The sequence below is a fragment of the Callorhinus ursinus genome, unplaced genomic scaffold, assembly GCF_003265705.2.
Source record: "Callorhinus ursinus isolate GAN/ISIS: 27379988/994484 unplaced genomic scaffold, GSC_fseal_2.0 scaffold25, whole genome shotgun sequence".
Lineage (NCBI taxonomy): Eukaryota > Metazoa > Chordata > Mammalia > Carnivora > Otariidae > Callorhinus > Callorhinus ursinus.
In genome coordinates this window covers 26542263-26564085 of record NW_027397087.1, presented here as the reverse complement: position 1 = coordinate 26564085, position 21823 = coordinate 26542263, and the positions used below count along the sequence as shown (strand labels likewise).

The 21823-nt window shown below is 46.3% G+C and overlaps 1 protein-coding gene and 1 long non-coding RNA gene across 2 annotated transcripts in view; both read left to right on the top strand.

Moving 5' to 3' along the window:
- The first annotated feature begins 1068 nt into the window (after positions 1–1068).
- The window catches only part of RORA (RAR related orphan receptor A), a 707812-nt gene continuing 687057 nt past the window's right edge, over positions 1069–21823 (top strand). Inside the window, exon 1 of the mRNA XM_073877103.1 lies at positions 1069–1341. Within this exon, the coding sequence (XP_073733204.1) occupies positions 1176–1341 (166 nt within the window). The 5' untranslated portion in view covers positions 1069–1175. The remainder of the gene's footprint in view (positions 1342–21823) is intronic.
- On the top strand, positions 8132–11350 carry LOC141370003 (uncharacterized). Its single transcript, XR_012373645.1, has 3 exons — positions 8132–9132; positions 9367–9442; positions 9621–11350. It is a non-coding gene; the product is annotated as an uncharacterized lncRNA (long non-coding RNA).

Genomic DNA, 21823 nt, shown 5'->3' with positions numbered 1-21823 from the left:
TCCCTTCATATTGGAGTTTGGGGTCAAGGTAAAACTGATGCAATTCTCTACTTTCCTTGGATTTCATTAAACACCTACTATGTGATGGGTATGTTTCAAGGGAAGGGAGGTGCAGAATGATGTCTACAATGATGTGACTTATTAGGAGCTGTTAATTATCTGAATTTTATCGTCCAGACATTATTAGATAAGATCAGTATATCTTTTATGGATGAGACTGTACATTTAATAGCATAATTACCAGTGGATATTGACAATTAGCAGCCACACAAGAACTAGATGCAGTGTGGCATATTTCAACCAGCTTAGATAGTCGTCAACCAAACAGGCCAAAGTTTTCTTCAGTAGAAACTGCCCTGCCAAGTGGTTTCTGGATCCTTCTCAGAGGAAACAGCAAAGCGGCTGAAAGCCACCTCTTTCAACCACACCAGAAATTGGCTGTCCATGGCGATTCTAGACCCAAAATCTGTTTTCGACACAGATGTATCAAACGAAGTCTGGAAACCCACTGGACGTCCCATCCCGAAGTAAGAAGTGCCACGTCCCCCCATCCTGCTCCTTCCTTGGGGTGTCGGTCCAGGTCGAATTCCTTTTTATTTTCTCCTCAGTCCTGGGGTGGGCTGGCAGGGAGCTACCTGCGATTCCCCACCGTGGATGATCGCATTTGCCTCTTCTCATGCCGGCTGCAGATGGGCACGAGTTCTGTTCCCGAGAGAGTCTCAGAAGTAGGCACATAATCATCTCGCTGATCTTAATTTCTGTCCCTGGGCTGGGCAAAGGGGAGGATCGGGGCAAGAGAGTCTCTCCCCTCCTGCCCCCCCCTCCCCAAATTGGCAGCCAGTCGGTGGCTCTCGGTCTGGGGTCTGGAGGGTGGGGAATGTGGGTGTGGGGGCCGGCTGGAGAAGCTCTCGCTAGCGCTGCCTGTGGACAGACCCGCCTCCCAACCCCTCTCGGGCGCACACATACGTCCACCCAGACACACTCCGCGCGCTCCCTCGCGCTCTCGCTCGCCCGCCGCCGCCGCCTGCTCTCTCCCTCCTGCTCTCCCTGGTCTCTTTCTCCCCCCTCTTTTTTTTTTTTTTTTTTTTTTGGTACCATAGAGTTGCTCTGAAAACAGAAGATAGAGGGAGTCTCGGAGCTCGCCATCTCCAGCGATCTCTACATTGGGAAAAAACATGGAGTCAGCTCCGGCAGCCCCCGACCCCGCCGCCAGCGAGCCGGGCAGCAGCGGCGCGGACGCGGCCGCCGGCGCCAGGGAGACCCCGCTGAACCAGGAATCCGCCCGCAAGAGCGAGCCGCCCGCCCCGGTGCGCAGACAGAGCTATTCCAGCACCAGCAGAGGTAGGAGGCTGCGAGAGGGGCTGAGGAGGGGGCGGCGGGAGCCCGGGAGCGGAGCGGGGGCCGGCCGGGAGCGGGCGCCCGGAGCGCGGGGTCCGGGGCCGCGCGCGAGCCTGCAGCGGCGCCCCGAGTCCGGAGAGCCCCCCTCCCCTCCCCCCTCCGCCCCCCAGAAATGTTGCAAACTTTTGCAGCCCGTTCTCGGGTTGCGGGAGGAGAGGGGGGCGGGGGAGGCGGCAGGAGGGTTGACAGCCGGCGGGCTCAGCCCCTGGCTTTGATTTTTCTGCAAAGAGAGGAGGAAAGCCGCGTAGCCCAAATTAAATACGCTCCCCCAAAATACGGAGAACCCGAGAGTGGGGGCCCGGGAAAGAAACTTTTAAAGCGGCAGTGTCCTTTTAAGAAGGAAAAAAAAAATCGTTTATGGCCACCCTCCTCCCGCTTTACCTTTTCTCCTCTTGACAGTTTCGGCCCCGGCTGCCCCAGACAGGGTGTGTTTTCGGTCCCCCGCAGAGCTGAGGGGGTGCGAGAGGAGTGAGCGACCTGGGAAGCCCCGGGGGGTGGAGAGGGGGCGCTCCTGGATCAGGGGGCGACGTGGGCACCTTCTCTGGAACACGGCGGTGGGTTTGGGATTTGGAGGAAGGGCTCCATGGAGGAAGGGGAGTGCGGGCGCGTGAGGCGCTCGCCAACTTGTCTGGCGGGCGCGGCGAGCGGAGATCCCCAAGTTTGCAGACCCCGGGTTCGCAGCCCGGCGCCCAGGCTGGTGGGGGGCGTGTGCGCGCTAGCGCGCGGAGGGCGGTGGTGCTGTGGGGCGCTCCACGCGCATTCGGAGTGAGCGTCTGCGAAAGCAAACAAGCAGGAACAGAAAGCTCGAAATGCACCCAAACTTATTTCTGCCCTGGGAATCCTTCCCTCTCTGAGGTTCAAGCGTTTCTGCAAGAACCTGGGAATGGTCAGCGAGAGTTGAATGCTGGTTGGATAGTGCGAGAGATGCCCCCCCCCCCCGAGCGATTTTTTACACTTCATTTTGGAGCGTTTGTGCGGGGAGGGGGGGAGCGGGGGACTCCATTGCCCCCTCCTTGCTTTTTCCTAGTTAAAGTCGAGTGTTGGGAAAAGCTCACTCTCTCTTTCTTAAAGGTGTTGGAAGCTGATGTGGGTTTTTTTTTTTTTTTTGGAGGTGGGGGATTATTTATTTGATTGCGCCTGGAGTTTGCAAAGAACAGGAGGAAGCTACGGCTTTAATTACTGTTGTAAATAATGTATAAATCACGCCTGTCACTCCGGAGGAAGCAGGCTCGCGCGAACAGCCCAAGGGCTGGGGATCAGGAGGATCTCCAGCCCGGGCTTGGGCACTGGCCCAGCGCGCCCCCTCCTCTTGCCACTCGGCTTCTGGCGGCGACTGGGGAGGGCTGGAGAGAGGCGAGTGGGGGCCCGGGAGCCGCTCCCTTCCTCTCGATGTTATATAGTTGGAGGTAGGAATATGGCTGATCATGTGCTGGCTGTTTTACAGTATTCCTCTGCCTCCCCCCCCCCTTAGCCACACCCCCTGTCCGGGAGCTTTCCCATTCACGGAATTCGAGTACAGTAAAAGCCATCAGGATGACACACACGAAAAACATTTAATTAAAGGCGATTTCCGAGGAGTGAACACGCCGAACCGCGGTTTCAGCGGGAGGGGGGTGCAGCAGGGGCCGTGAAGGGAGGGAGGGGGATCAGGGCTGGGGGCCGGGTCCTGCCGCCAGCTCGGTGAGTTTGTGTGTGGAGAGCTTTTGGCTGCAAAGAGTATATTTAGACCCTGAGACGGTGGATTTGGAATGCGAGCGGGTTATGTAACAGGGTTAATCAGAAACACTGGAGAAAATCCCCTTCATGTGTTTCTGAGGTTTTTTTTTTTTTTAAAGGGGGGGACATAGTATATAGGAAGCCACACTAATTTCTGGTTTGTGCTGTCACCCCCCCCTTAACCTCCCCCTCCCGTGTGTTATTAGCATCTTCAGGTGTCATTCTTGTCAGAAGGTGTTCTTGTGAGAGATCAGGGTGGCAGGCTGCAGAACCGACTAACAAATCCGTAACTTGCTTTTCTAGCAAATTATATAAGGCTGGGGCATTCAGTACCACTAGCCCCCTAGGCTTAGCAGAAACGGGAGAGGGACAAAGTAGGGGTGGGATGCATCCTGCACAGCTGACCTGTTGACCTTTGTCCCCTTGCCCCACAGAGGGTCACCCTCCACTCACTCTTCTTTGAACCAACCCCCTTGTCCATCTCTCCAGAGATTTACTAGGGGGAGGGAGAAGAGGTAAGGCCCAAACCCTCAACTCACATCCTGCACGCAGGCACTAGGTTATATAACAGTCTGAATGGAAAAAGGAAGGTCAGAGATGGAGGCATCCTTTAGCTAACACAGCAGTAGTAATAGCTTCCAGAAATTATGTGCATTTGCAGACTTTAACCTCAGATGTAGTGTCTGCTCCTCAGGGATCCCAATCTTTGTGTGTGTGACCTAGGGAGAAAAAGAGAGAATGTGTAAGTATGCCTGGTAGATGAGAGTGATTTGAAAATGGGAAATGTTTGGGTTTTCAGATGATGTAATGGAGTTGGCAGAATATGCAAGTCGGCTCCCAGAGTGTAAGCAGCAAGAAAATTGGAGCTGGCATCCAGTATTAATGTTGCATAAATTACAATATCGGAAAGAAATTAACCTACACACTAGGTGATTACGCCTTTTTAATACTTAAAACAGAAAGGCACACAACTCGAAAGGAAAAGCAAACATCATCACCTTATAATTAGCATTTTCAACCTCAAGGAGGATTGAATGGAGTTCTTGGCATTGGGTGACATGGGAAGCTTTTGGATTTGGGAGATGCTTTCCAGAGAGGTAGCAGGGTTAGCTTCCAGCCAGCCAGTGTTTGCAGTCCACAGAAATTGTGGTCTGGATTCTCGTGACATTGAGGTGACCTCATGAGACATTACCAGGTAGACTTGAAGCTGTTGCTGAATGCCAAACTCCTGGGAGTCCCCGTGTGAACGGGCATGGTACCCTTGGTGCCTGCGCTTCCAGAATCAGATGTGTGACTTGGTCATCTGAAAGGTGGACCTTCCCCTGTCTTTAAAACTAGCAGGGAATGTTAGCAGTTGTAATGAAATTGCCCCATTTTCTAGGTGGTATTGATGATGGCTGGTGTCATTCAGTACCATCTTTACAACACAAAGGCAAAAAAGAAAGGCAAGAGGCAACATGGAAAGTAAGAATGAAGCAGGGGGAAAAAAACCTACAGCGAATCTTTAATTTAACAAGGCTTTCAGGGACTTCAGGGAGCCATAAGCATTGTGACATAACCGTTGTTAAAAACCCTTTTCTAGAATCTCGTTATTATATGCATGCCAGAAGCTTACATATTTCACTTTCCTAAAGTTTCCTCACAGGGCTGTGTGGCTCGCACTTGGTTTGGAACACCAGTGTTGTAGGTTGAAGGCTTTTAGGACAGGCCGACCTAAGGGAATCGAAACCAAAAGATGGGATTAACACTGAAAAGCTCAACTGGGTTGAGATTGAACCCCCTGGAGGCTCAGTTTAGATTGACTTAAAATCAGTTAACAAGGCCTGTAGTTTATTTGCAGCCCTGAGGACTTCTAGAACCACGTAAACCAAAGTGCTTGGCCTTCATGTTCCCCTTTCTGTCTTGGCTGATTCACTTTCAGGTAGGTGTCCTTCTTGCCTGGTAGGTAGTTTATAGCCTTTTCTAGACATTGATTCTCAGATCAACTTTTCTGACATGGACCAGGCTCTCCACAGTGACCAAGTGATGCCCCATAGTTTGAAAGAGCTACTGGCTGGCATAAAATCCTTTGCCAGAAGGATGGAATAATTCTTTTTTAAACTAAGGGACTTTAATTTTCTGGTAAATTGCTCATAAAAACATTTGTAATTATACCCTTAAAAAATGGAATAGTTTTAGAAAATGCATTTGGTGATAGTTATGATAACCTTTCCTGTTGCTTCCCCCCTTCTTTCTTAAAAAGAATTGGATTATTAATCCAGAAGTCAAATCCTGAGTGGCCAAAAACCGTGTATAGCACTCTTTTTATGTTAGTCACCTGCTGGAATTTTCCAGAACCTACCAGCATCATGAGGAGCCTTGGCTTTTTCTAGAAAATGCCTCCATTTCCAAAACTGAAATACAGAGTCTGCGTGGAAGCCCCCTCCTCTGAGACCCTTAAGCTCATGTTTTCAAGGCAGCAGAGGTGGTGGTGGGGGTCAGGGGTCGGGGGTGCAGCATACACTGCTAGTTCCACACCAGGCTCCTAGGTGGGACGCAGGGAGGTTCGAGAATATTCGTTGCGGTGGTTGTGCCTCCAGGGGAAACGTTCTGAGGATTTTGGGTGACAGTTGAATTGCTTTTGGAAGCACACCGACCTCTGTCCAGAGCTAACCTTTGGAACGCAAGTGAGACAAGCCCATGGCTACTTCTCCTTGGGCCACACTCTTGGCACTTCTGACTGGAGATGCATACTTTTCTCCACATGTTCCCATTTTTGCTTCCAGAAAGTTGTGGTGTGTTGTTGGAAGGGCAGACTTGAGTTGGATGTCACTGAAAATTCTGTTTGTGTGGTACGGCCTCTTACAGCATAGGCCACTTTTTCTGAGAGTGCTGCTCCTCTCTGCCCTCATCCATGGTCTTAGTCTACTTGGTGAATTGTGCTTCTTAGGTTACATATGTACTTACGTGTTTGTAGAAGCAAAATACATAATGACATTTCAGGTGTCTGGGGAAAAATTATAATGTGACTGCCCTTGTGCCAGAGACAAAAATTTTGTGGAAAACCCAGCTCTCTTCATATGACATAACCTGCTGCTTACGCTCTTTGTCTTCCGTGAGCCATTGTTCAGGTACTCTGAGGTAGACATCGTCCACTCCCTCAGGGAGATTCCTGACCAATCATCCTATATTAGTGATAGATTTTTCCAGAGGAAAAACAGTCTGCTTTGAAAGGCCTTAAGGTACCAGAGTGAACCCCAACCTAGAATGTGGAATATCTTTCTGAATATGAAGACTATCATCCTCATTGAGAGTTTAGGAACAGTGTCTCTCTCTCTCTGTCTCTTTTTCTCTGTATTGTTCTCTCTTTTTTCATACAAAAAAATGTTTTGTTTTTTTTGGGGGGGGGATTTTGTGCGTGTGTGCGGTGTGTGGTGTGTGTGTGTGAGATTCATAACGGGAAGTGTTGGTTTGGAAACGAGCTTTTCAATTTTTCACCCACTTTACTAAACCATATGTTAAGAGAAATAAAAGCGAATCATTTTGAATTAATGCTTTAAAAAAATTCTCCAGATAATCAGTGTTCAAGTCTTGATTAATATACAGTAAATCATCATTTTTCTGTAAGGGTGCCAAGGCATTACTAATGAATTAGTTTTTCTGGCTAACAGATTAACCGGATCTTTCCTTTTTCTCTTTGAATATGTTTCTTTTAAATGTGCTGGTCCCCTTTCCTACCCTAGGAAAGAACATGGGGAATGTAATCGAATCTTTCTTTGAGGTTTGAGGATCTTACAGTGCCACAGGGTCACTGTTCTGAGGATGAATTCTGATTGTACATTATAGAACTGTGAATGGGGACAGTGTCAGAGATTGGACTAAATCTGCCCTGATCCCAGCTTGGAAATTGTTTTCTTTTTCTGTTAAATCCTCAATAGCAGTATGTTTTGTTATTTGCCTTTCTTGGTCTCTAACTTGCAAGGAGCAAAATGGAAATTCACTTTAATTAGTTGATTCTGGTTAATTGAGATTTTTACTTTCTAGGAAAATTTCAACCTGAATCTAGAGCCTTAACGCTTTCCCTACAGTTAACAGAGGATATAAAATCATTCTCAGATGTTTAGGAAGACTGTTGTATTTACAAATAAGTTATGTAATATATTACCATAGCATTATGTAACTTTGCCCCCATGTAATAATGGTAGATAGAAATATCGGCTAATTTTGCCTTTTCCTTAGATATATTGAGAGGGTATCATAAATCCTAAAAACTAGGAAATTCTAGGGTTGGAGGGAAGACTTTCAAGAATATCAATAAAGAACATTTAAATTCCCCCAAAGGAAATTCTCCTTTAAAGCTTGGGCCTTTGTTCATGGACCAGTATGGAAGGCATGCCCAGGACGGCACCATCAGAGGCTGACTTTTTCAGGGCTGTCCCATATGATTTAATGGTAGTCTGTGGTTATCTTCTGGTATCCTTGTCACAGCATTGCAAATTCATCTTAGGGGTTGTGGTGTTCTTTTGTGACAGCCCAATTATTATTATTATTATTATTATTATTATTGTTTTGTTTTTGGTGTAAGGACATCAAGGAGCTTGTCTAGAGAAGTCGGTAGAAGAGGGGAATGGGGCGTGATGAGGAATAAATGTGGCACGTCTCGTGGCTTGCTTTTTGCTCCCGCTTTTATGTGCCAACATGAAAAGGAATTACAGGTAACAATTCCCTTGTGTTGGTGGAAGAACAGTTGTTTTTTGTTTTTTTGCTTTTTTTTTTTTTTTCCTTTTTTCCCCTACCAGATGTTTATGGCCTCCATTGGCATGTCATTATTACAGACTGTCTTATCACAGTATGTGCTGTGGCACATTGACAATGGCGTGGCCCTGTGGTTTCCTGGTGATTGTCTCGTCCACAAAACTGAGGCCCTGGTGGCCAGCTGCAGAGCCCTCTCCAGGGTCCACCACCGGTTGAGAGTACAGGTCTCCCATACCCTTGAATGGCCAAGGTTTTTGGGTGACAGTTGGGTCACCTCCTGCCGGAGGACTGCAGGCCAGGCCAGGGAGTTTCTGTACCAGCGCTGTTCTCCCTGAAGCTCCATCAGAGGCTGGAACGGAGTAGGAATGCGTGTGGCACAGAGGATTTATAATCTCCCAGCCTCGAATCACCTCTAGCATTGTCACTGGGCATTTGAGTTTTGGTTGTGAACTATCTGAAAGTTTTTTGAAGTAATCAGGAAGTTCCCCCATCCACGACCCGACCATAATAGATGAAACTTGTCTGGGGTGCAAGGAAGGGTGCTACTTAGTACAGGATCCTCAAGCCTGTGAAAGAGGCAGCGCACTGTTAAAAATACCTAGCTTACTTCGGGGGAGGATTTGGCTGAATACTGATGAAGTTTATGAAATATGAATGTAGTGAAGTTGCGGTACGTAAGTGGTAGGCGTGTGTGAAAGAAGTAAGAAGAAATAAAATTGTGTATAAATGACACTCTGAAACTTGATGGAATTGTATACGTGACAGGAATGGTGACGTTTGGGTCTGTGCTTAATGGGGGAGGATAAACTGGCTTAAAAATCTATATGTCAAACTAGATGTGGGGCTAAAAACTACCGAATATAAAATTATTGGACTTATGAGCGAAGAGTGCTACCAAGGATAAATAGGCAGATTGCGAAGGATAGAGGTGAAACAGAATAGGGGGAGAATGAAGGGCCAACACTTGAATTTATAACGAGCTATGGTAATCACTGCTTTAAATAATCCAGACTATTAACTACTGTGCTGGTAGGTGCAGAATTAGTTGTAGCCAAACAAAAGGCATAAATAGGAATTTTAGGTTGTGTGGGAGAAATCCTCTTGATCCCCAAAGCATAAATGCATGTACTGAGAAGCAAAGCTGCACACGATGTAATTTTTTCTGTCTTACCCTGATTAATTGACAGCCAACTGTATGCCTCTTTCCTGAAGGTGACTTTACAATCTCCAGACACAGACATTTCTCTCAGAAGTGGAGTGAAGGAAGGAGAACCACAAGCTAAAGTGTGTTTCACTGGGTGAAGTATTTGGGGGGAGAGATAAGAAGGGTACAGTAGGGGAATGGAACAGTGCATACAGGGATGAAGAATGCCTGTTCGGGGCTGGGGAGTGGGGGCTGTGAACGAGCAAGGGAATCCCTAGAGGGAAGGAGACCTCGGTGCAAAGGAAAATGAAATTAGCATTGACTCTGAAATGGCGGGGAATGTGACTTTCTAATTTTAAATTATCTTTAACAAGGGCAATGAAAAGAGGAAAAGTTGACACTTTGAGAAGTTATGACGAACTTGTCGAGAATGCCAGTTGACAAAGGCAGGTAAGGGAATCCTTGGAAACAGAACAAGAGCAGGTCTGGAGGGCATGATGATCTGCTTCCTAGTGTGTTAAGGGAATTGGTGGGCGTGTTTATTGACTCTTCCAATTAGTTTTAAAGAAACCTGAAGCGATGGACAAAGACAGAGAAAAGACAACCAGATGTGATTCTGCCCTTCCAGAAGCAGAGAGGCTTCTCTCATCCCATGTGATCGATGCCAGTCCTGGGGAAGACTGTCTGTATAGCAGTTAATGGATTTTCAACATACAAATCACAGAAGAAACAAGGGTATATTTAGCAAGTCTAAAAACTCTTCAATAAACTGCATTGCTTTTCGTTTTCACTGTAAAGTCCATGAAGCCAGTGGATGGTAAGAAGGCCGTGGTAAGGATGCAGCGTGCACTCCCAGGAATGTTTGTGTGATGGGGATATGGTATCTGAAAGGACAGGGCATCTGGGAGGATGAACTGCCCATAGCTCTCAGTTGTCTGGGTAATGAAGCATTGGAAAGCAAAGGCAAGGGGAGCACTTTGATAATCAAAAATGATTCTTCTTTTAGTGATCATATTAGTTGACCAGTGGGAACAAGCACGAAGGCGCGAGTTGCATTTTACCCTCTCCAGCACTTGTGGCCCGCTTCTGACGAGCACGTGGATGCGGAAAGCGGGAACCGTGACAATTTCCGGAGACCAGGCTGTTAACCTGGAAGATGTAAAATTTCAGAATTTCACAGCCTGAAGGAGGAAGGTTGAAGATGAGTGAGGCTCTCAAATTTCTTGAGGCCCTACAGAGAATCAGTAGAAGAACTGATGTGACACTGAGAGGCTCTAGCAAGTTTCCTGATCTCGAGCTCGAGGGTGTGTGCTGGGTGTGTGCTGGGTGTATGATGCTTGCTCACAATGCTGGTGCTGGTCGTGCTTTATTAGCCCAAAGCCTGTTAGAGCCAGAAGGGGCCTTATGAATCATCCAGCCTGGCCTTCCTCCTTTACACTGACGCCCACAGAGGTCTAATTAAACGCATTCGAGGTCCCATTCCTAGTAAGTAGCAAGGGATACGGGTCTTCTACTTCCAGTGTTCCTTCCGCTCATGTGCTGTGCTGCGATGTTCAGATTCCAGTAAGGTACAGAATTGAGTTCCTGCCCCCGCCGGGAGAGCCCCCTGAGGATATCACAGTGTGTACACAAGTTCATCCAGCAGGAGGTAGTTGATGTGTGTGAAAGTCAGTGCACGTTATGTTGGTTGTGCATCAGTAATGGAACATTATCAATAATGGTTTCCAATCCCACTGGGCGTTTTTATTATTGTAGCAAAATTAGCTAGTGAACTGGTGGTGGTGTTAGCAGAGCCTTTCTAAAGCATAGTGAAAATAGTGCCTGTGTCTCACGCACTGCTGATTCGGTAGAACGTAAAATAGAGGCTCTGGAGGGGAGCTTCTCGTTGTTGGTCCCGGCCTGGGCAGTGATGCCCGCTGGAGCTGGACGCAGCCAGAGGGTGGAGTGGGGAGGCTGGCTCTTGGCGGCTGCTTTTCCCAAGGCAGAGGGTTTAAGGCAGTGCCTTTTACAGAGATGCTCACCAGCGAGTCATCCATGGAATACTGTGTAGCTAGTAAAAATCATGTTGTAGTAGAAAAATCTCTCTTGATAGGGGAAAATGTCATCTGTTAGTGAAAAGTAATAACCTTCGTAGCAGTGTGCACAGAATGACATCATTTTTGTAAAAAACTATAGCGTGTGTGTGTGTGTGTGTGTGTGTGTGTGTGTGTGTATTCATATGGACCCACGTACACCTTAATAATGAAATGATAAAATGATTATCTCTGGTGTGAGTTTTTTTTGTTTGTGCACTTCTGTATTTTTTACTTTCCTGCCTTATACGTGTATTACTTTTGTAACTAGAAAAAAATAAATCTTATTTTTTCTCTCCAAAAAGACTGTTTGTATGTTGTGAAACTGGGGGTACTTTGAAGGAACTAATTCTGAACTTAGTATGTTACATAGAATTTCTTGATGTTTTAGGATGGGCCAAGTTTACTGGCCCAAAGAGCAGTACCTCTCACCGTCACATTCAGCCAGGATTGTCGGGAAAACAAGGGTCATTCAGCTTGAATATGAAAAAGAAATGTCCAATATTGGAATTTCTTGCCTCTCTAGGGCGCAGTGTCTTTTAAGTGTTTATACTGTGACCTACAATGAGAGGAAATAATATGTTGTGAGCCAGTACACACACACACACACACACACACACACACACGTGCGTGCAATAAACTTTTCATGTAAAACATTTATCCTTTACCTGGGATGCACTGTTATTTTTGCTCTATTATTTAAAGACAAGATCCAAATCACGAGCCACCGAATTGGTTTCATGATCTATTTATGGGTGCCTCTCACAATTTTTAAAAACCCTGTCCTGGGCATGAGGTAGAAGCAGCCTTTTTGTGAGCCATGGCCTGGCAGTCGGAGGGTTGGAGTGTTTCCACAGTAACTGATGTTGGACCTCAGGTGTTAACTCATTGTGATTTCAGAGAGGAGGTGGGGGGAGGGAAAAATAATGTAAATACTTATTAATGTCATCATGTGGTATCTTCACGCCACTTTTAGCACATGCTCATTAATATCCTATGACATTTAGACATGTATCTGCCAAAGCTGGCTTGGAATGTAGATTCTGGGATTCCCTTTGCTTGGACTTGATGTCACTGAGGGAAAGCCCAAGGGTGGCATTCTTTCGTTCCAGGAAGATTTGCTGAGTACCTTGTGTGTGAGAAAGCAGCACACGAGAGAGGGCAGATCGCCGCCTTCCTGGATCTTGCATGCTAGGGATGGCACCTCTCAGTGAAGCCCAAGGTCTGGGGTACTTCTGATGATTCTCTTCTACCTGTGTCCTGGCCTTGGCCTTCTTTAGTCCTGTTCCTCATACATGCGTTCACCCTTCCCCTCTTCTTCCCAACCCCGTCTCCCGTCCTCTGCCCCTATCTCTCTTTGCTTCTTGGAAGTCTGTAGTCGTTTTCGATAAGGCTGGGAGATAAGACTCACCCTCTCCCTCCTGCAGTTCTCGTGACCCCCTGTCTTCCACGGTTGTCAGTCATGTGGACCTTGCTCATTTCTGTGCCAGGTTCCTTTCTATTGTCTTATCAGTGTTACTTCCCGGAGAGGTAACTGGTCTCCCCAAGAAGACCAGCACCATGGTTTATTCTTTCACTCCTGCGCAGTGCTTTGCAAAAAGTAAGCGTTCATCCACTGTGCAGAGAATCTCTGTCACACTGCCCTGCCTCGCCGGCCACTTGTTCAGTAGATCGAGCTCTGGCCTTCCCGACTCCGCAAGCACAGCTTCTACTTGCTTCAGCTTCCAGCTGGGCCTTGGCTTTGGACCCGGCTGCCCCTGTTTGTCCCATTTCTGTCTCTCTTGGAACCACCAGTCCTCCCCTCAGTGGCAGGTTCAGGCCTGCTCCGGTCTTGAGCAACTCAGATGAAGGCCGGACGTGTTGGGAAACAGCATGCATCATTGTTACAAGCATGCTGGGAGTGAGACAGACGTGAGCCAGAGGCCCAGGTGTGCTGGGTGCTAGCCGTGTGACCTTAGGTAAGTGCATTCACCGCTCAGTTTGTTTCTTTCATCGCTTGAAAACTGGAGATGTTTATGATGCTGGCTTCCCAAGGTGGTTGAGGACCGCCTGTGATTAGGCGTGCGCAGCCCCTCGCAGGATGCCCGGCACGCCTGGTGTGTGATGGTGGTGATGATGGAGCACATACAGAAGCAGGGGCCCTCTGGCCTCCTCTCGCCTGCCTCTTCCTCGGGTCTCTGACTCCCTTCCCTTAGATCATTCCTCCTCGGTTCTGATGGGTTGCTCTATGAAATCAACAAGAGTATGCGAAGGCATCGAAAATCTTACTGCTAGTTCCCTTTCCTGACTGGCTCTGCCGCCCTCAGCTCAACCACCACGGACTGGATGCTTATGAGGATGAATCCCCAAAGCTCAACCCCATTAGGCGCTTCGGCTCCCTGAGCTGACACCCCACAGCCTCCACTGAACCAGAAGAGGGCCCCTGTCTGCGTGTCCCCTCTCCCCACCCTTGCTGTTCCTTCCACGCTGCCGGCTGCCTCCTCCAGCCATGGAGGTCGTGGCAGCGCCCTCCTTCCCACCGTGCTCCAGAGCTCGCTCACGCCTCATTTCTCAGCAACCCGTCATCCTTCCCTGCCCTCCCTTCCCCTTTACTCACTTTCTCCTCCCTGCCAAAAAATCACGTTGGAGAAGCTTGTCTGTGAGGGTTCCATTCAACTTGTTCTGCATTAATGCCCCACTACGGTGACCCACTGCTGAGTCTTTCACTTGTAACGTAATCTAATAATTTACACACACTTTGCAAGCAATACTCTCAGAGACTCACAACCTGCTCGAAATTGCTCTGCTGTTACAGTAGTTGAGCTGATGAGAGAGAGTAGTTACGGGTACCACCATGGGGTTGGGTAAACCCGGGAAATAACGTTAGCATAAGGGGAGGGTGTGCTGATGGATTACAATATCCTTTCTTAGGGAATCAGTTAAACTTGCTGAGGGTCCTGTATTGATTTTGGCTTATAACTTTACAGAGTTAATTGACACTCTGACTAGGTTGTTTTATTTCTTTACTCGATGTTGGAAGCCAGTTCTAATAACGCAGTAGCCATGAAAATAGGGTAATGCCATAGTAGCAGTGCCATTGTAAAGTGAATTACACCATTAATTACCATCTATTTTGTCTAATTTGTATTGTGATAGTGTGGGTAATACACACACACGTACAGGCGTAGAGTAGCTGGTTTTTTAAGAAACAGACTCTAGCTGAGAAGCCCCAATCCTTTAATTTTGGATAGTTAGTGAAAATAAGCCATTGTTTAGTGAAGAAGTTCATCTTTCTATGTTTAAATGTAAATGTAGATGTGTGTATATACACATGCACACATGTCCATACACATATATACACAGGCACACACATACACTGTGCCCGTCAGGCAGATCCGAAAAATCCATGGTGTCTGTGGCATTAAAAATGCTTGCCTTCTTTTCGTCTTACAGCAAGTTGGCTGGCCTGATGGGGAGGGATGTCAGTTATGGCAGGCCAGGTCAATATGGTATCTAGGACAGGGTTTGAAAACAAGGCTTTGTCTATTTGTTTCAGCCTCTTGGTCCTTATTACCATGTCTGAGAACCTCTATTCATTGATATTTCTCAGGTTGGGAGAGAAACTTTAAGGCCCGGGAATGAGGGTCATTGTATTTTGTCACTTGTCTCCCAAGGAAGGACACTGGCCAGAGGACTTCCTCCACAGTGCAAAAATAGAGGTATATTTTTATGCCTTAAGTCATTAGTTAACCCTAGAGCAGAAACAGGATCTGAGAAGGCAGCATCCAGTGTGGTTGCTCCCCGTGGGACATGTAAATTAGAAAGTCCATGACTCTGTTAGGCTTTACCACGGTTCCAGTGACTTTGTCCCTTCACTCCTAAGAGCTCTGGTATGGGTGGGGTCATTTGGCATTGTGTGTGAGTTTCCACCTCTCAGGGAGGTATCTCCAGGGGGCTTCTGAAGAGTTACCTGGGGCATCTCCAGGCTGGACTGCTGCATCCAAGCCTCCGTTCCCATGTTTTTGTGCAGTGGCCATCTGGAAGGGATTTTCCTGCAGTGGCCTTCTAGAAGAGATTTTATTGTCATCTCCATCTCTCCCCTCCCCCTGTTCCAGAGTTTTGCTTTTGCACCATTGTCAATACCACCACCTGGTAATCTGGAAACTCAGAGGGACCTCATCCAAAGAGATGAGATTATATGTAGTTTAGAATATATTTAACTTTAATATATATCATGCTTGCTCTGATGAGCAAGCAAATTTGCTTCCTAAACAACTGTGCGCTCGCTGTAACAGATCAACAATGCTGACTTTAAACTCCATGAGCATTTGAGGAGAGAGTACCCAGCATCAATGCCGGGCATGTGGATTAAGGATATATTTAGTGGAGAAATTTTATGCAAACCTCAATGAAAAAATACCAATATCCTATTGCGCCTAATAAAATGTTATAATGAAAATGACCATGGTGTTTGACAACATCCCTTTATTAATTAGTCTTTTCCATTATTATTTCCTAGGAGCAAACACACTCTGGTTTTATCGCTCATTAGTTAGAGTCCTTATTGAATTCCTATTTTGCTGCTTTGGTGTGTTTATCTTTTCACTGGTCTCAGTTCCTGGAGGGCAGCGTTGTAGATTGTCTTGAGTCTTCTGTCCCATTTCTCTGTCACTTGGGCGTTCAGTGAGTGCCCTCAGGATGCCAGTGACCGTGCAGTTTAGAATCAATATGTGCAAGCGGAGGGGAGACTGGGATGAGGCGAGAACATCTCCTATTCTTTGAAAGCTTCAGATGTTTAAAGGTGATGTCATATATTGCCTCCTTTCCTTCATTCATCAAGTATTTATTGAGCACTTGCTGTGTGTCAGGTCACGTGCCGCTCAGTGGAGGTACAAGTTAAGGGAGTCGATAGGCAGGAAAGACAGAGTAATTTCAGAAAATGTGGAGAGCGCCATAACCAGAGATACTTACCTAATATATAGCACACACAAGGGGGAGAACTCTCCTCACGAGGGGTCAGGGAGAGCTCACTGAGAAAGGTCGCTTCGCCTAGTTTTGGGGAAAATGTGGAGAGATTTACCTCGAAGACAAAAAGTGAGAGCCCATCCTGGGCCAGGAGACACGAGACGGAAGTTCACGGCACATTCAGGTAGGCTGAACGAGGTGTAGCTCGGCCGGGGCGTGAAGTATGTTGACAGGGACCAGGAGATGAAGCTGGACAAAGGAGAAAGGGGCCCAGGTAAGCATCTTGGACATTTACCTATGCAAAATTTTGAGCAAGTGCAAAATATCAGATTTCTTTTTGATAAGGTCCTTAAGCATAAGTGTGTTTGAAGTTGGGGTGGAAAATTGACAGTGTAGATAAGGAGCCAAGTTAGGAGATCGCTGTGACAATTCTGAAGAGATATAGTGCAGGCCGGGTCTCGGGGGTGGGAGTGGTGGGCTCCGAGGTAGCATTTCCCGGGAGGTGAAATCGTAGGCTCACAAGGGAGGTGATGGCAGCAGTCGGTACCTGAGCTGGGTAGAATTACCGGCTGGGACATTCTGGGGTGGGATGTGAACGGGGAGAAGGTCCGGGTCCCCAGGGCTGAGTTGGAGGTTCTGGGGAAGCGTCTCATGGGCAGCTGGAGATCGGGGGCTGGCAGGGAGAGTGTTAGCCGGGGAATCAGGAAAGCCAGTATTTTAACAAGGGCCTGGAGCTCAGGAGGAACAGCTGGGCTGGAGGCGTTATGGAGCGGTGTTTTTAACAGGGGATTGGAAGGTGAAATTTTTCTACCAGGACATGTGTACATGTTTACGTCAAGAGAAGATAAGCCCGAAGGTCCAAGTGGGTGTGGTTGAGAAAATGAAAGGGATGGATTGATGCCTCGACAGAGAAAAGTATCTCAAAAAACTGGCTTTAGACTCGGGAATTTCACATATACTAAAGGCATTAAAACAAAAAGAAAAACAAAACACCCCACCAAGAACGTCTCTCAAGTTAGAGTGAGGTTCTAATACACTTTGCTGCTGCAGGTTGCATTTGAATTTTATCTGCTTTGGTGGTGGTCTTCCCATCATGTCTAATTGATGATTGTAGAGTTGTTGCCCCCCTCCCCCCGCTTTGTTTTAAATTTTCTACACAGCTCAGCATTGATTTATCCTGTCTCTAAAGGGAATCTGCCTCACACTTGGCAGAACCTCAAGGGAGAAATGAAATGAATAGTAGCTGTGGAGAGGTCTCCACATTACCCCGGGGAGAGAGGCTTCGTGGGAGAGAAAGTTGAAAGAGGGTCTTGAAAAAGGGTGTGAGATCTTCAAAGGATGGGTCTGGCCATAGGAAACTAAATGGGAGATTTTTTTTTTTTTTTTTTTTGTAGTTGAGAGAGACACCAGAAGGCACACGTGCTTATTGGCGGGGCAGACAGTGGTGGTTGATGATGATTATGGTGGGATTGCCAGTCTGTGTTTGTGGCACTTGGTGTTTTCAAGGGGCTTGCGGACATGGAGTAGCCTCTGGAGGTCCTGGAAAGGAGTTGATAATGTCACCACCCACGGAGGGACTAGGGAAGTGCTGCGTCATTAGGGAGACCTGTTGACTGAAAACAACTTGGATACTAAGAGGCCGAACTTATCTTTGATTCCAGTGAGTGTGGCAGGAGGGGCTCTGCCTGTGGGAAGGGCCATTCCTTTGCCTTCTGAGGCGGTAGCTGAGCTCCCCATTGTTTTCAGTGAGCTCTGACTAAATACTTTCCCTGTAGATATTCCACTAATATGTCATATGAATTATTTGTGTTATCTCTGTGCTGTGAAATTAGAGGCCTTCACCCACAGTGTGGTAAGTAGATTAAGACGAAAGCCTGTTTTTTATGGTATGGGGGAAACCGGGCAAATATCAGGGAACCATTTTGTGTGTGTTTGATCTGACAGTGGGGAGGCCTTGGGATGCCAGTGTCTTCTGAAATCTGAAAGCTGAGCTCCGGCTGGAGTTCTCTTCAAAGAGGTTTATATTTTATCCGTTGGCACTTCTGAGGGGGAAGGAGGGTTTGGAGTGGGTGATTTTGTGAAGATTCTTTTCTTGCTGCTGTTTTTCTTCTCCGTCTTTTTAACTTTGCAGAAAGCCCTTCCAGTTCTACGGTCAGACCCCGTTCAGGACGTTGGTGGCCAAACAGTCCCCTTTTGTTAAGCGAGCGTCCTATTTTGTTTCTCTTGAAAGGTGCCCTTCAGGACAGCAGAGCCTTTATTTGGGCTGTTTAGAATTGAGCCCTGAGGAGACCTAAACAGAAATCGTTCGAAGCCCAGGCCAAGTGCCTCCTTTGCTAGCAAGGCAAAGCTAACCCCACAAGATGAAATCTAACCAGCTGGTTACCTGAGAACCACCGAGGAGTGTTCTCCAGCTTGACTTTTCTTGCTCTGGCCGCCATCCCAAGAGTGCAAGCCGAGGGTCATGGCCTTTCTGTGCAGAGATGCAGGAAGAGAGTTACAGCTCTTGGTGAAGAAGCGTAGGTTAGGTTATGTTTTGGGGGGTCCTGTGTCAGCTTGCAAAACATTGAGGATTAACATTCGATGAATGTATTTTTTTTTTTTTTCTTTTTCCATAGCTTTAGCTTACCTCAGTTTTGGATTGCCAGTTCTGCCTTTTTCTTCCACAAATCAGGTAAACTGAGTTATTTGAGAAGATTGGGGCCATGTGTAGGATTTGATTGTTCAGAAGTTGTGCATATGAACTGATTTTATTTTCTTCTGCTCTAATAGATATGGGCTTACCCCCTGTGATTTGAGACAGAATCTTTGTTCCTTAACCAAACCAAAGATCCTCTGCTTTAGGGCTCAGACAGGCCTCATTGCACACGTACTGCCTTCTGTTGGGGAATTTTTCTGCCCACTTGAGGTATCACCCAGGTCATTCAGGTGGCCCGGGGAAGAGTGTTGGTCTTTGTTAGAGAAGGAAAGACTGGCTGGACAAGTTTGATCCCTAGGGGTGATTTGGAGCGTTTTGAGTGTGAGGTCATCGGTATATTTAAAATCTGAGCTTCCACACAGACTGGTCAGCGAAGCTCTGCCCTTCTTCGTTAACTGCATATTTTCCCCACCGTGTTTCCAGAGGAGGAGACATCTGCCTCTTGGGGAACCCCCAGCCTCCTGGGAGCATCCGTGCGCCTGGCCCCTGTGTATACAGACAACTAAAAAGTGAAGTGGTTTGGAGATAGGCATCATTTTAAGGCTAAAGTCATACATTTTAGAAAGTTGAGGGCTGGTTCTGTGACAGGAAAGTTGAGCTAAATATGCGGTTCTATTTTAATTTTCACTTTATGCCAAGGCAAAAGCATTGGGAGATAGGCTATAAATGTATAAGTAAGTCACTGCAAGAATAGCCCTTGCAAAATGCAGATTTAGGAAGGCTAAATATTTTCTCACATACTTTAATGCACACGAATAACTAACCCCTGATCCAGTTCCTGAGAAAGGGATGTTGTATAACCACTTAACCTTGATGGCTGTAATGAATAGTACCGAAGTCTGCATAACTGTAACGTAAGTATTTGGTTGTCTTCGCCCCAGTTACAATAACAAAATACTGTAGATTAAGCTACAGAACTTTATTTTCTCCTGGTTCTGGAAATGGAGACGTTCTAGACCCAGGTGCTGGCAGATTTGATTCTTGGTGAGGGCCTTCTTCCTGGCTTGCTGACAGCCGGCTTTTTATTATATCCTCCCGTGGTGGAGAGAGGAAGTTCCGGAGTCTCTTCCTCTTCTTCTGAGGGCACTAATCCGATCGCAGGGACCCCAATCTCTTGACCTCATTTAAATCTAATTACCTTCCGAAGAGCATCACGTTGGGGCTAAGGGCTTCAGTATATGAATTTGCTGGGAACGCATCGGTGCGGTCCATAACATTGGTTGACGCTTAAAGCCTACTAAAAACTTTCAGGGTGGTCGATGTTATCTCTAAAAAGTTATTTAAAATTCTTAACTTGTTCATTTGTTTGTTTAAACAGAGTCCTATTTTTCTGTGTATGTTTTATCTTAGGCATGGCTGTGTCTCATCCTATTCTGGTACTGTTTGAAAGCTACAGTAGTAAAACCCAAGGTAATTAAGGCTGTGGTATCATTGTTTTAAATTAGTGTGTGTGTGATTTTTTTCTTTTCTTTTTTTTTTTTTGTAATTCAGCAAGTTCCTTCATATTCTGCATAATTGGATCACATTTTAATTTTGTGGCAAATAAAGATCTATTTTACATTTCTATTAGAAAGACAAGCCCCTGTGGCTAGGTCTGAATTAGAATGTTTGTTGTTGGTTGTACTGAAAGCAGCGAGACTTTCAGAGTTGATTCAGCTTCTAAAAAACTCATCGGATGAATCTTTTGGGTAGGGAAAGAATCTTTGATTTAAAGGTGTACACAAGCATAGCGTCCATGTAAAAGACAAACATCGAGACAACAAGAAAATGAAATAATGAAATATATAAGCATTAAATGCAAGCAAAGAATAACTAAATCATGGATTATCCAGTATGGTATATACTCCAAAAACCTATCAATCTTCGACTGAAGCACATCTGTTTGTGAATACATTTTATCTTCTGTATGGTTAATGCCCTGGGACTTTGCATGGCGCACAATAATGAAGATCTCAAACCAGAGAGTGCACTGGACAAGTAATTAAGAGGCCTAAGTTCTGATCCCAGTTCCACCATTAATTATGCAAGTGGCTTTGAGCAACTGACTGTCCCCCAGCCCCCACCCCCTGCCTCACCTTCTTCAGGTGAACTCCACGTATAGCTTAGGAACACACTGAGTGAGCTACAGGTTCCTGCCATCTCTGTCATTCTGTGACCTCAAGACAAAGACCCAACTTTTTCAAGGATCCACAAAGAATACACTTTCCTTATTGTTTCTACCATTTTTAAAAGTTGAGGCGTAATTTACATCTCATAAAATTTACCCTTCTTAACTGTACAATTCAATGATTTTTAGTAAACTTAATAGAGTTGTACAACCACCATCACAGTCTAGTTGTAAAACGTTTCTGTCACCCCAGAAAGAGCCCTCCTGCCCATTTGCTGTTACTGCTCCTCCCTACTCCCAGTCAAAGACTGCCATTAATCTACTTTCTGTCTTTACAGATGTGCCTTTTCTGGACATTTACTTAAATAAATCACATAATATGTGGTCTTTTGCGTCTGTCTTCTTTCACTTAGCATCATGTTTTTGAGGTTCATTGATGTTGTAGCTGATATTGATACCTCAGTCCTTTTTTATAGCTCAGTACTGTTCTATTGTATGGATATACCTCATTTTGTTTATCCAGTCATCAGCTGATGGAATAGAGTAAGTGTTTTCTCTCTCTTTTATTTTTCCCCTGTGGGGGCACTTCTCAACAGTAGCCTACTCCATATGGGGAAAGAATGGGTCTCTTTTAGAGAGATGCTAGTTCTTTATCTCATGCCTTCCTTCGTAAAGCAGGCTGGAGTCTTGGGTTTTAAACCATTTGGAACCTCCCAAGTCAGTGGACTGAGCTTCTGGGTCAGTGAACACGTGATTGGGCATTGTGTAGTAGCTATCAGTGAATGTGAACGTACTCGCCACACATCCTGTTCCGTGACACAGAACTAACATAAATGTGAGGCTTCCCCATTAGGGAACTTGACTCAAGAGCTTTCCCAGTGTTGGCCTGCTTACTGTTTTACATTTGTTTTACGCATCAGGTGATGAAGTACTTGGAAGCAAGAGTTGAGGACTCTGGCTCTTACCCTGACTTGGTAGTATCACTTTGAGCATTTTCCTCTGGAAGTTATCAG